The 15,158-nt window shown below is 44.0% G+C and overlaps 1 protein-coding gene across 1 annotated transcript in view; it reads right to left on the reverse strand.

The window, feature by feature from the left end:
• Window positions 1-15,158, reverse strand: part of cabin1 (calcineurin binding protein 1) — a 67,051-nt gene that overhangs the window by 14,123 nt on the left and 37,770 nt on the right. The window contains exons 31-34 of the mRNA XM_056276047.1: window positions 14,619-14,732; window positions 1,677-1,840; window positions 1,461-1,557; window positions 682-1,368 (exon numbers count right to left, since the gene is read on the reverse strand). Of these exons, the coding sequence (XP_056132022.1) occupies window positions 682-1,368; window positions 1,461-1,557; window positions 1,677-1,840; window positions 14,619-14,732 (1,062 nt within the window). The remainder of the gene's footprint in view (window positions 1-681; window positions 1,369-1,460; window positions 1,558-1,676; window positions 1,841-14,618; window positions 14,733-15,158) is intronic.

Below are 15,158 nucleotides of genomic sequence, written 5' to 3' on the forward strand. Positions count from 1 at the left end.
CCATGTAATAAACACAACGGATCATTGTACTGCAGGTTCTGGGACATGAGACAGCAGTTCAATGATGGAAAGAGAAAGCACAGAGTGGAGCTACTTCAAATAACTCTGCCCCTCCAAAATGGACTGAAGCTGTCATACAGGCCTTTCGAACCTTTGGAAGACACACATTTTCTTGTACAAGCAAAGCCACCTGGGAAAACTTGCACTCAGGAGTCTTGTGGGGATAGAGTTTGGGAGGCTCTTGCAGAGTTCCTGCTACTCTCAAAAATTATGCCCACATTAGGCCAAAAAATCATATCGAAAGTATCTCTGAGTTCACAGCTCTGTGTAAACAGTTACAGTGATGCAGAGAGACTGTCTTTTCTCTGAGAAATAACAAAATCATACTTTATGGGCTTGCTGTGCACCAGTGGGTGATAATTGTGGGAGGCAGAGAAAGTCCCAGGTCTCCATTGGGGCTTATGTTACTAGTGACATTCAGAGAATGGCCTCTCTGTATCCATTTCCTTTTAGATGTGCTCATATCAAGCACACATCGCTCTACAGAGTAATTCTACAATTATGATAGAAGAGATTGTATTTTCAGCACTAAGTAGCTCTGTCTGTGAGTACACGATCAAGTGTCTACATCGTCATTGGATGTAACTCCACAGCCACCAAAAAGATTCTGAAGAGATGTACCTGTTTTATGAGCATGTAGGTCTCTGACATGATCTTCTCAATGCGGCCCAGGTCATAGGTCATGACCTTCTGACCTTGCTGCCACACCCTGTATGCATCCAGCAGGAGGGTTTTTCCAGACTCCACATCCTCAAGAAGTTTCCTCTTTCTGTTGGGTCTTTTCAATAAACCCTGATCAGTCTCGTTGGCTACCACCATGCTCTTGGTAGGTGGGGTCTGGAGCTGCTGCCTGGAGCTGATACTTAAGTCCTCCAGAGACAGCTCTGCTGTCCGGCTGCACTCGGCCACTTTCTCCCCAGACTCAATTATAGTCCTAGGAGCCTCAAGCACTGCTTGGCCGCCCAAAGAATCTGCAGTGGAAGAGGGCTTCCTCCAATGGCCAGTGTCCAGCTCCATGGGCTCTTCTGACCCTTCTCTGGGCATGTCATTCCCAGCAGCCCCAACCTTTCTAGACTGTAACTCTTGAGGCTTATCTTCCTTGTCTGTGACCTGTGGGGCCTGGACAAGTTGTGGCTGGGAGACCTCCCTGGGCTCTGTGTCAGGTGCTGGGGTCCAGGTGCCCTCGATGAACCCGGGCTTCTTAGGCAGAGAATGTTTGCTGTCCTCTGCATTAGGCCTGTTGGATGTGTCTGTTGTGGTCATCTCCCCCATGGAGGGCACAGATGCTTTGGAAGGCTGATCAGACACCTAAAACAGAACAGAGGCTGTCAAAACTCAATGTGGATGCATGCCGAAAAACTAAAACAAGAGCTGCTCTCAGAATGTGTACACTTCCTCACCCCAGTGAGTCTGTCCAGATTGTCCTCCAGGACTTTTACAGTTAGGAAAAACGCTCTCTTGGCCAAAACCTGGCGATCCACATCCCGTAAATACTTCCTTTAAGGCGAGGGAGAGAAAGTGAGAGCACGCGAGAGTGAGAGACAGAAAAAAACAAAGATTATTTATAACTTAAAAACAGTTCATAACAAAAACCTGTTTAAGGGGCTAGGCCTTACTTTCCCTGGTCAGGGGTTCTCTGGAGCATGAAAGAGACTTTCAGCAGTGTGTCGTGGTCCTTGAGCTGAGACAGCACCTCCAGTAAGAGAACGATGGATCGGTTCATATGAGATGCAAAACTGCCAGGGCGATCAATTTCATCCACTGGAATACGCCAGATGCCCTGGAGATGGATGAATAGTACAAGAAACTAAGAGGTGAGAAGGAAATTAGTTTACTTTTGCTGTGCCTAAAGCTTTCAAACTCAAAACACACCATTTCAAAATGAAATGACATTAAAATGGAATGACATGCTTTTGTGTGGCCTTGACTTTAATTTACCTTGAGCTCCTTTTGAAAACATGTCTCAGAATCAAATCACAATCCAACAGATATATTAACCTCGGTGGATGAGGTGACTGAACGGGATCACAATAGGCCAAACCCTAACTGATTCAGTGCAACTGGTTGTTTCTGTTTTACATGGACAAACTGAAAAATTATAAATGTTTTTATTTTTATAGCCTGTGCACCACAGTGCGTTTTGGAAACAATGCAGAGTGCAGCACATGAGGAAACAATTAACAGGAAGACATGGAAAAATCAAAAGGGAGAGAAAGGAGAGGAGAAGGCCAGAGGAATTAATGTGAGCTGAAAACATGGCATTCGTGGGAGGAAAGCCCTAATAAGGGGATGGAAAGACTTGCTGTCGGAGAGATCCTGTGGACTGGCTGGCCATTGTGTTTGTGTGTGTTTGGGCATGTGCGGCATATGTGCATGGTGTGTGATGGTGTCTGTGTGTGGGGTTGGGGAGGTTCTCGCTCTGCGTAGACACCCTAGGCAGCCTCATTAGTGCCCTGCTCTGTCTGGCTTCATCAAACCATTAGGAATAACCAAGTACATCAGAAAATGCCTGTGGGCCTGCTACTTTTTCATCCACGCGACGCAACACAACGACAAATTCACTGCCGACAAAGGCAGACCTCATTTGCGGAAAGAATGATAAGCTGTTTTCGTGGCAGCCGAATTAACCTGTCCCAGTGTGCACACGTCCTCTCAGCGGGGTGAGCTAGGTCAGGTTCGGTGCTCTGAAGCAAGCAAATGTGAATGCAGAGGGTGGTCAAGGCTACATTTAGTGCAGTAATGAAGCATTTAGCACAGAGCACAGCTTCTGGCATCAGACGTGTGTGAGGCAGAGCAAAAGAAAACCCTGTGTGGATAGAATAGAACAAATGAGGTGACTTAATCGGCAAACGCAGCCCCAAGGGGCCTTGTCACCTTCTTAACAGACAGCTCCAGATTGTCAGATGACATTTTCATATCCATTGGTGAGGAGCCATTCAGGAGAGCAAGGCTAAAAGGAATCTGTCAAATCAATTCACGTTCCAGAGGTTGAACTGAAGGGGGTCCTGCTTTTTCTTTTACAGTAATAAATTCAGGAATGTGATTTGTGGTTTTTTTTCTTTTATTTCAGATTTTGTCATCTCCCATTGCATTTCTAATGAGAGAAAATACTTCTTTTTTGGTTTTTTGCTCCTGCACACTTCCCTGAACAATAATTCAGCACTGTGCATCTCTTACTCAGTAAGTTAATTGATATTTTTAATGACCAGGGTGATGGCAAACTTATTCAGGTTAGTTTCAAATTTCACAGCTAAAATCATCTAGGACTCAACTATAACATGGATTCCAAGGCCTGGGTTCAAGAGAGATAATTCATAATTAAATGATGCAACCATGCAAAGTTTGGGAAGGTTTTACCTTTTCAATGCACAGATTACCAAAAGCCTCCGACAGAAGCAGGACAAGTATGGCAACGGGGGTGGGCTACATTCACTTAGATAAACAGCTCTACATCAGCGGAGAATCATCCAACCACAGCAAATCTGTTTAGGGAGTGCAGAGCCATAGCTCTGTACAGATTACGCTGCTGCACAACAGATAAAACAGATTTGTAAGACTTTGCCAGCAATGATTTTAAGCATCTTTTTCATGTAAAGGAAAATATGACCACAGGTTGATATTTGCAGCAACAGCCGTGTCCCTAACATGTGGCTGATGCATGAGTCAAAATCAAACACAAATTGAGATGCATTGTAGCGGAGGGAGTAACAAGGGATGAATTTAGGGCAAGAGGACCCTTGAGGGAAACAAAAATCGCTTTTTCACCAAATAATTTGCTGGCTCATGGAGAAGTATTTCAATTTGGCTACAGGTGATGAAAAGAGAAATTCCATTGAAAACAATTTCTAAATTTTCACCTAATCAAGCATTTCAAATGGCAACATATTTGACTGACTGTTGTAGCGTAGCAAGAAATCATTTGTGCTAATCTCGTGCTCCAGCAGCCTTTTCTTCAAGAAAAAAAAGGGAAAGGGAGAGCAGAAGAGCAGAGCAGAGAAGAGGAGGAAGAGTGTTAGACAGCCAAATGAACAGGAAAGGGATCCTCCCCTCTAGTTCCCTAGGTAAAACAAAACGGCATCTAGCAGGGATGTCCTCAGCCTGCTGTCTTGTTTATCTCTACAGTCTCTCCTCAGTATATTGTTGATGACAGGATAGGGATGGGCATCAAACCCCCTCCATGATGCAACTTATTAACTGTGGGAAACTGGATAACATAAGGTAATTGATAAGGCTTCTTGTGGCCACCAACAGTGACAAATGCTGCCAAAACAGTGCGGCTTTCTGATCAAATGTCTAACCCAATGCAAAAATAATAAAAAAGTAAATTAAGTTCCTTTACTGAGACATGTGCCTCAACTCTTATCAGGCGGTTTCCCATGAGCATAAATAAGGGCTGAGAAATGATTAGAGCTCAGATAAGATCACATATATTTGTTTTTTGCCACGTCAACCATGGCAGAAATGTGACTGTCCAATCTATAGTTTAAAATGACTGGTAAATCCCTAAATCCTTCAGCCAATATCACCATTAACAGCCAACAAGGATTTTGTTATGGACAAGATTTTTGGAAATTAACCTCCTATGATAACCATGTACACGCCTATGTGCCTGGAAGAGCAGATACATATCCAAGTTTATCTGTGTCGTTCTGCTATATTTATTTTCCAGTCTGCTAAAAAATGAATAATCATCTTCCCTCACCATGTTGACCTCAGCTTGTAAGTGCACAGTGTACTTATATCACCTCAGGCACAGACAGGCGCTTCATGACTGATTCTATCAAGCCACAAAACTCACAATACAGGAAACTGCCTCTACTACTGCAGTTTGTTTTCCGGGTGTGATTGGTCCATCACCGTGCAACACCACCAGCCCGAGCCTATGAATTGGGAAATCAAGAGAGCCAGGCAGAGTGAAAACCAATCCGTGTCGCCGACACAACGCATTCCTCTGGACATCCTCAGACCGAGCAGTATGCCTATGCTCTTAGCACGACACTAAGTACACCACCTCTGCAAACAGCAATGGAACTCCACTCCCAGAGACTGGTTAAAATGATCTCCGGTGCCTTTCTGTAAAAAGCCTGTGGGGAAAGAGAGAAAGCGCAACTCACCATCACCAAGGAAAGCTACTCCACTGGCGCCTGGTGTTAGTATTCTTTTGGACAGTTTCCCGCTGGCTGTAGCAGCACCAACTACCCTGGCAGCACCCCCACCCAGAGAGCAGCTCACGCTCAGATAGCGTGGGGTGGGCTGCATTTGGGCGCTGAGGCTGCGAGAGCTGCAGGAGAGAGAAGGAGGGGAGAACAGCTGTACACAACAGAGCAGGAGGACAAGGAGGAGTAGAGGATGGCAGCGGCCTTAACAAGAGGAGAACCAATGCCGGCGTCAGGGCCTGTGGGCTCAATGTGCCACTGAAAGACGAGCAGACTCGTTCCTCTCCCGCTTTCAAATCCTGCCATCTCAAAACAAAACACCCACACACTCCCTCCTCACTCTTCCCTGACCCCAGCCTGCTTGAGTTATTTTCCCCTCCTCCTCCCTTTTCCCTCTTACTATGCACACCATACAGCCAATCCCTCTAGCTCCTTGCTAGCCAATCAACAGCGCGAAGTATAACTCCCGCCCATTGGTGCACACCCACACAATACATACACAAACAGATGAGTGAGAGAGAGAGAGAGAGCAATGGGAAAAGAGAACATGAGCGCAAGAGAGGAGTAGAACGAAAAAGAGCCAGAGGGAGGGGTAGAGCACGATCACCCTCAAGACAGAGAGCAACAGGAAAGGAACACAAGAAGACGAACTGGTTCAAAAATGGCCCCAAAGCAATGAGATAAAAGGTACAGGAATGCTGAGAGAGGATGAAATAAAAAGAAAATATTTTTAAAAATGGGTGGGTGGGTGGGTGGGCATGTTTTTCTATGCAAAAGCAACCCAAGAAGCTAAAGAACTGGGCAGAAGATGAAGAGTGCAGCCTGGGAAGGCATGATAGTGCTGCACACAAGTACAAGTATTTCCTCAGCTGACAGTGCCAACAACAGCTCTCACCTTCTTCCTTTCGTCTCTTTCATCGCTGGTTGTGTCTCTCCGGCTGGTCACCACAAACATACTAAGCAAACAGACCTTGTTTTTCCTGCTTCCTGTAATTTGAATGCGGAAAAAAAAAAACCCGGTAGAAAGATATAGAGCTCACCACAGCTGAAGGTACAGCGTTACAGTGGGGATCATACTGGTGAGTGGAGTAAACCTCCGAGATGCAAATCAAAATATACTTATTCAATTCAACACATGCACTCATCTGGCTCAACACTCCTCCCCTAAACCAAAACCAAAGTTCTCAAGCAGAGCTCCACCTACAGTTCACTGCATAGTTGAATACACAAAATGAGTCATACAGCAAAATGATGCAGGCAATGCAATGGTATCATCAATCTCCAAAAACACACAACACGCTAAGCTAAATTGATACAATGCGACAATGAAGCCTACCTACAAGCCAAGTTACATTCAAGTTGTCAAAGCCAACATGAAAGCTCCCCCTTTAGGAGACGGCAACAGCACAAATCCAGTTGTCTGAAATATTGTTTGTCTGCAATGTAGAAACAAGGACTTTGATTTTTTTTCCCAGGAGGTTGGAGGAGTGTGAATGTGTGAGTGGGTGGAGGAATATGTGCAGGTTTTGTTTTTGTTGTTTTTGGTGGGGGGGGGGGGATGTCTGAACAAGCATACTGTGACGCTGCAGGATCTGACAGCAGAGAACAGAAGTCTTTGTGCAGCCACACGGTCCATACCTGCCATGACAAGTATTATGCCCGATAATACAACCAAATACTATGAACTCCAGCCTTGCTGTCCTGTTTTTTCCTGACATTATTAACGTTGACCAAACATACTCTTTTAAAGAAACAGCTAGAGAAAGCAACCACGGCCTTGAATTTAGTCCTCCAGCACTTCTTTCTGGTCATAGATCACCACGACTTTGATTACAGGAAATAATAGGTCCAATCCAACAGCTGTGAATTAATCTAGCTGAGTGCAGTGTGCTGGCCTTCCTAAAAAGTAGTTGCCTTGAAGGCTAACGGTGATGAATTATGCAACACACTCTCAACTGATCTGGAGTGCTTCAGAACAGCAGTATATAGGTTACTTTATGTAGCCCTAGTTGATACAACCCAGGCAGAGCAAGAGGGAAAGTAGGGCGTCACGACCCACATAAGGAAATGGAGTATACACTAACAGGCCTATATGGAAGACTGCTCTCTTTAACATCCAGGATCCACACAACCCCTCACATATCCAAGTATGAGTGTTGTGCAAGCTCCCATTCACTCACAGCAAGATGTCTGTGATGTCTACCTAGAGCTGGACAATATGGAAAATATTATCATGATCATTAGCCTGGAGGTGTTCGGCTGCGCTCACGCTTGTGTGTGTCTGTCCATGGCAAATCTCGCAAACTACTGGACCGATCAGCCACATTTCTTGTGCAGTTATGAGTATATGATGAAGAACTTCTCATGGTTGCGGTGACTCAAAACCTGAAAAACGCCGTCATTGCCCGATCCAAGTCAACCCTGTGCATGCGCGACTCACATCTACTGTTGAGTCAGATCAGGTAGTCACAGTGTCAAACCCCAAACATTATGGCCTTGTTCAGACTGTCCGTGCTGTTATTTGTAAGTGATCAGATCGGATTTGTGTGTCTAGACATCACCAACCTATCTGCATGGGTTGTTGTACTAATGACGTACGCGTGAATAATTAATTACCTGCACCGCTAATGTGGTTTACCAATGCGGAAGTATGAGAAATGGAGATCCATCAGCTAGCCCTCCAAACAACCATGCTGTCAAGTCTCAGTGCAGAACTCCTCCGTCGCGTCAGACAAACTGGGTGACAGAGGAGGCTGGTATACACTGCGATGTTCCATGCTGGAGTCATGGCAGGCTCCACTGTGCTGCGAGAGGTGCATAGTGCGAGACCGTTTTGAAATCTGATTTGAGCAGCCAGGCCATCTTGACTGAGACGCATCTGTAGAAATCCGATTGGAATCGCATCTCAAACCACCTCCAATTGTGGTTTAGATCCAATTTGCAAAAATCGTACTTCATGTATTTTTTTTACATTTTTTTGCTGCCCAGACTTTCTAAGATCATTCATTCATTATCAAAGCCGCTTATCCCTACCGGGGTCACGGGACGCTTGAGCCTATCCCAGCCAGTCTGAATACAATCTGGATATGCCAAAAAAACGGTTTTGGGCTGGCAGTCTGAACAAGGTGCATGTATTCGAGTATGAGTCTTGAAAGCAAACGAGAAGCCGATTGTACTTTGCAAGCCAGCAAATCATTAACTGCTCATCCCAGCACAGGAGAACTGGAGGAACGCTGGATGAACCAAAAATAATTCACCTCGCCGTCACACGGAAGTGCCATAGTCTCCAGTGTTAAAACTCCGCAATAAAAATACCATTTCAAGAGTAGATAAAGTAGTACATCATCTCAGCAGCTACAATAAAACACTTCCCATGGCTATGTTTTCTCACCATTGTTTTATGAATGAAAGTCAATCAGAAGAGCAGCCATTCGTCTTAATTTTATATCCCGAAAACCGCGACGATTAAACACATTTGAAGCCTTCTTACTGTCATTTTAGTGCTTTAGAATGAATGAAAGTCAATAACCAAGGCAGCCATTTGCCTTCATTCATTTTTTAACAAGGGATTTGAAATTATGATAGCCCGATCTCTGACATTTCATGTCAGACTTAGTAGCTTTCGCACGAGGGTCTATCTAGGAGGCTGTGCATCCACAGACCGACAGGCAAAACTTTTTTATTAGGTAGATTGTTTAGCTTGAGCGCTGCATATTGTAGTGAATTTAGGGGACAGCCGGGAAGTGCTGCAGCCGGGACGTGAACCCGGGTCTCCCGCACCACCGGTGACTACGTTAACCAGTTGACTAAAGGGTCCGACCCATTAGCCAAGGGCTAGTGAGTCTATTCATCCATGGTCATTACACTACCCCCTCCTTCGGAAAGCGCATCCCCGCACTTCAGCATATCAGCTCCCTCACGCCCCTGGGCGCATGCGCTTCCGATGGCCTCACGGTCTCACCATCCCACTTCTGACACAAATATAGCAAATTCAGGGGGCAGCCGGGAACCGCTACAGCCAGAACATGAACCCGGGTCTCCCACACCACGGACAACTACATTAACTAGTCGACTAAAGGGTCCGAACCTTTAGTCGACTGGTCAACGTAGCCGGGAAACTAGTTTTCAAATAACACTCCCTCAAACACTTCAGACCTCATTTTATGAGAAATTTTAGGTGACAGATTCTCATTATAGCTAATTTAGACAACAAAATTGTGTATCACTATATGACAATATCCGAATTTCATCCCAATACAATACTGTTGAAGGATGACAGATGTCAATATTGAATTGTTGCCTGGCCCTATGCCCAGCATTAGGCAGATAACGTCCACCTCACATTGGCAAGGGCTTACTGACCAAGATCCTGTGACAATCCAACATCTGTACCATATCCAGGTAGGTTTGACTAGCCTGGATCACTGAGGTTGAAAAAAAAAGAAAGAAGAAGCCTTACTTGTAGGTTATTGGTTCAAATTCTGGGCTAGGAGGTCAGCCCTTGGCAGGGAAAATGCATTAAAAACACTTTCTAGCTATTAATGACTAATGTAAAGTGTCCCTAAGTAAGGCACTAAATCCCTGATTGCTTTCGTGATGCTTCTTGGACTGTCTTCCAATCCAGAGATATCTGAGCACTTATGCCCATCTCTTCTAAATAGCTAAATAATCCAAATTGTCCCCCTTCTCGTAACAGTCTTCCACAACCTCCAAACACAAAATTTTAACCTATACTCTACATTTGACATTTTTATGCTACCGTAGTTATCATAGTTTGTGGTTAGTTTGTGGCTATGGATGCTGGTCTTCTACACACAAATCTTTATCAACACATTTCCAGGAGGCCTGCTAATCTTCCATAGAAAAATAAAAGCTTTAAAAAGGCAACAACTGCTCTGCCATCTAATAACCCTTTAGTTGGTGTTGACAGAATATTTTCAATTATCACTCCTCATTCCCAGAATAGTGTGTTAATATTAAATAGTTTGTGGATTGCCCAATGAGAGCAAGAGAGAGCAAGAGAGAGAGATTGAGATTGGTTTGAAGGGAACAGTAAATCTCCAACAGTTGGTGTGGCAGGGCAGCAGGTTTGCCTCCAGAAGGGGGCTCTGTGAGAACCCATTGGGAGGCCAGAGCTCTGCTGAGCTCTTCGCCAGCTTAGACCTGGATCCCACACATCTTACCTTCAGTCTGCTTCCAAAACTGTCCTGGAGTCAGCTTCAGACTCCAAAGCCTATACTCCTCATATGTGAACACATTCAAAATAAGTCCCAAGATATGGGGTCCCTACACACTATGAAATTCCGCCTGTTTTATTTGGTCCGTAACAAAAAGGAGATCATTTAGGCTTTGACAAATAAATGAAATGGGGATGACAGCGGCAAAATGCAAACTAATTTTTTCATTCATTGAAATAGATATCTGCAACATCGGCCTCCGTGGGGATTTCATTCAAGTAACTGTGAGAAGAGGTAACTGTCAGATGTGTGGAACAGAGAAGGACAAATCCACACACAAATCACCACCCATAGTTCTTTCCAGATACTGTAATTTTGGGTGGCAGACAACAATCAACTACTCCCACGTGCCTCTGAATGGAGGCACGTGGGGGGAGTGTCTGCATTTATCAATCCACAAGCGGTTGCAATGGATTCCTGTGAATTATTTGTGTCAAATGATAAATATGGGGTGCTCAGGTGGCACAGCAAACACATATGCTTACATCCCAATGTTGAGGTTCACAATATAAACCCCAGTTTTACCTCTGGCTCAGCCAGATGTTGCAGGAGGCATAATTGGTAGTGCTCCTGGGTGGGGAGATGGTAATATGTTCCATCATTGCAACTAGTGACTCCTACAGGTGATGGGGTGCCTATACCATTGCGGGTGGATCTGGGGGGGAATACTGTGAGTCTCTGTACGTGTTATGTTTACCAGGAGAGACCAGCTGCTGGCAGGTGAAAAGAAGCAGTCACCTGTATTAGGGGGACACACGTGGAAGTCGCTAACCACTGTAAAGGTCATGCAGTGGTAGGTAGGGCCTTGGCACAATATGTAATGGACAAGCCAAATTGGAATGAAGAGGGGAGGGGGAAAAAAAGAAAAAAGAAAAAGATAAACATCACTTTGTGAGTCAGTGGCAAGTGAACCCGCTGCCAGCTAACAGTCCCTCACTCACCTCATTCTCCCTCCTGACTGGGGAGGAAGTCTCCAAACTTCTGCTGGACTCTCATCCCACTACCTGTCCCTTGGACCCGATACCATCCAACCTCCTACAGACCATTTCCCCTGCAGTTAACCCCACAGTCACACACATCATCAAATCCTCACTTACAACGGGTGTGTTCCCCACAGCATTTAAGCAAGCTCCGGTCACCCCGCTGCTCAAAAAACCTACACTCAACCCAGCCCAGGTTGAAAACTACAGACCAGTTTCACTCCTACCCTTGCTTTCAAAAATACTTTAGCAAATGGTCTTTAACCTAGTCTCTGAATTCCTTTCTGAGAACAATCTGTATGATCTGTATCAGTCTGGCTTTAAGCGGGGTCACTCTGCCGAGACTGCACTCCTGTCAGTAATAGAATCACTGTGTTTGGCTAGAGCTGCTGGTCAGTCCTCAGCTTTATTGACGCTAGATCTGTCAGCTGCCTTTAACACGGTTAACCACCAAATCCTCCTCTCCACACTCGATAAGTGTTTTTTTTTTTTTACATGGTGATGCTGGTCGCGTGGCATCTGGACACTGCTTGGCATCCTGTGCATCATATTCTTCATAAATTTTATAATTCCATTATAATTCCGTTATCCTCTTTCAATGCTGTATTCTGTAAATTGTGTAAACACAACATCCATTGCACGTTGTCCGTCTTGGGACAGAGATCCCTCCTCTGTTGCTCTCCCTGCGGTTTCTTCCAATTTTTTTCTCCCTGTTAAAGGTTTTTTTTAGGGAGTTGTTCCTTATCCGATGAGAGGGTCTAAGGAAAGGATGTTGTGTTGCTGTAAAGCCCACTGAGGCAAATTTGTGATATTGGGCTATAAAAATAAAACTCAGTTGACTTGACTGAGCTTGGTATCTCAGGATCTGCCTTCCACTGGTTCACGTCCTACCTCTCAGGGAGATCTTTTAGAGTATCTTGGAGGGGAGAAGTGTCCAAACCGCACAGCTTATCCACAGGAGTACCTCAAGGGTCAGTTCTCGGTCTCCTTCTCTTCTCACTAAAGGAGGGTTTCCGTGCAATGTCATCACAGAGATGCGTGTGCAACTAGGGGGCAGAAAGCAACTACAGCGTAGATATTTTAACCAAGATAGAGCTCAGATAGCGCAGAGCTGACGTGCAGTTGTTGTGCAATAAACTGCACAAACCGCCAAAAGGATGGGTGGAAAATGTTCAACATTCCAAAGGGGTCAATGTTGAACATTTTCATTGTTGAACCACTTTGGTAGTGCTCAAAAGATTACGCATCTCATAATCTTTTGAGAGCTACCAAATGCTGAACATTTTCATTGTTGAACCGCTTTGGTAGCTCTCAAAAGATTATGTATCTAATAATCTTTTGAGAGCTACCAAAGCGGTTTTGCCCCCTGGCTGCGCACGCACCCAGTAATGTTTGTAAACAAGAAACCTGTCTATACACTGCCTCACTTGGTGCAATCATTCGCTCCCATGGTTTCTCATACCATTGCTATGCTGATGATACTCAACTCTTCCTATCATTCCCGCCAGATGACCTCACAGTCTCAGCACAGATATCATCATGCCTTGCAGACATCTCTGCATGGATGAAAGAATGCCACCTTCAGCTTAACGTATCTAAGACTGAGCTCCTTGTCATTCCAGCCAGTCCATCTTTTCAACAACAGATCAACATCCAGCTCGGATCAACCCAACTCATGCCTACAAAGTCTGCCTGAAACCTGGGTGTAATGACTGATGACCAACTAACCTTTAAGGTTCATGTGGCCTCGATTGCTCTGTCATACCGATTTGCCCTGTACAACATCAGGAAAATTAGACCCTACCTGCCTGAGCATGCAGCACAACTCCTGGTACAGACCCTTGTTATATCATGCATTGACTACTGCAACTCCTTACTGGCAGGTCTCCCTGCATGCACTTTCAAACCTCTGCAAATGATCCAGAACGTGGCGGTGCGCCTGGTCTTCAACCAACCCAAAATAGCACATGTCACTCCCTGTTCATATCCCTCCACTGGGTCCCATTTGCTGCCTGCATCAAATTCAAACCCTTAATGCCCTTTTATAAAACAGCAACTAAAATGGCTCCCGCCTACCTGATCTCCCTCATTCAGGTCTACACTCAGTCCCGCTCACTACACTCTGCCAATGAAAGGCACCTGGCATTTCCACCACAACGGGGCCTTAAGTCACTTGCTAGACTCTTCTCTTCTGTAGTTCCCCAGTGGTGGAACGAGTTACCAAACTCTATTCGATCCACTGAGTCCCTCTCCCATCTTTAAGACGCTAAAGACCCAGCTCTTTCTTGAACACCTCCACATCTGATGGTATATATATATATATATATATATATATATATATATATATATATATATATATATTTAAAAAAAACACTTCTATGCACCCTATGCATTGCTTTTGTGCACTGCCTGTTGACACCTATGTCCTATCGGACTTGAACCTAGTTTTTTTTTTTTTACACTTGCGTTGTCACCTCCTGACTAGATCCTTGCCTGTGTTGTATTAACTCTCAGATGTACATATGTGCTTTGGACAAAACTGTCTGCTAAATGAAATAGAAAATTGTAAAATCAGACAGAACTGTGAAAAATATCCTTATGTATTTAAAGTATCTAAATGGATATTGTCAAACCAAAATAATACTTCAACATATTTAAACAAATTACTCCCCTCAATAAATAAATGAATAAATAAAATGGAATCCAACATCTACAGATATATTATACATGCACACGCTTGCGTAGAATGCAAGTTGGTATACATTCATATTTTATTAGCCATCTAACTAACATGCAACAAATGAGTAAATAACTCTAAAACATAAAAAAAAAATGATGAAAACTTCCTCTCCATTCTTTGAAACCATAACAAATTCAGTCTTTCAACCTGAGAACTATGACTTGGCTCTGAGAGAAATGACCAGGCGTGTTTCTTGTTACATTTCCCTTGATTTCAAAAATTTCAATAGTTGCCACGCTTGAATGTAAGAAATGGAAACAGATGATCCGCTGTGGCGACCCCTAACGGGAGCAGCCGAAAGTAGTAGTAGTAGTAGCCACGCTTGAATGCCACAAGGATCTGCTTGGGTCGTAAGCGGCTTCAAAATGTGTTTTGAAATATGTGTTGTTAATGACATTGAGAGTACACTAAAGGACTCAAAGTGGCGTGGCGAACTCTGACTTACGTTGAATAGGTTTGTCTTGTTTCTTTCGCAGAAAAGTCCTTGTGCTGGCATGTGCTTCAGCTGTTGCCATGGGATACTGCTTCCTAGCAACACATCCCGGGCCCACTGTAGATTCTGTGGAGGGGAAAAAAAATATTATAAAGAAAAAACATATATATATATATATATATATATATATATATATATATACACACACACACACACACACACACACACATATATATATATATATATATAAAATACACACATATACGCACGCACCCACGCATGCAAACACAAACACACACACACAAATAAATGGATATATGGAAAGATAGTGATACTAGCAATAGAAACGGATATACAGATACATTGGGATAAAGCTATAGCCAGAGAAAAAGGAGTATATACAGATGTGTTATAAATATATATAGTGAGAAAAAGATCATGTATTGCTGCTGGAGAAAAGAAAAAAGATTTACTGTCAGGAAATGGCAGATATCTTTTTGCTGGATGACTCACAAATCAGTGTCTACACCACCGCCTTGCAAGAAAAGATAG

The sequence above is a fragment of the Lampris incognitus genome, chromosome 1 (genome assembly GCF_029633865.1).
Source record: "Lampris incognitus isolate fLamInc1 chromosome 1, fLamInc1.hap2, whole genome shotgun sequence".
NCBI classification, from domain to species: Eukaryota; Metazoa; Chordata; class Actinopteri; order Lampriformes; family Lampridae; genus Lampris; species Lampris incognitus.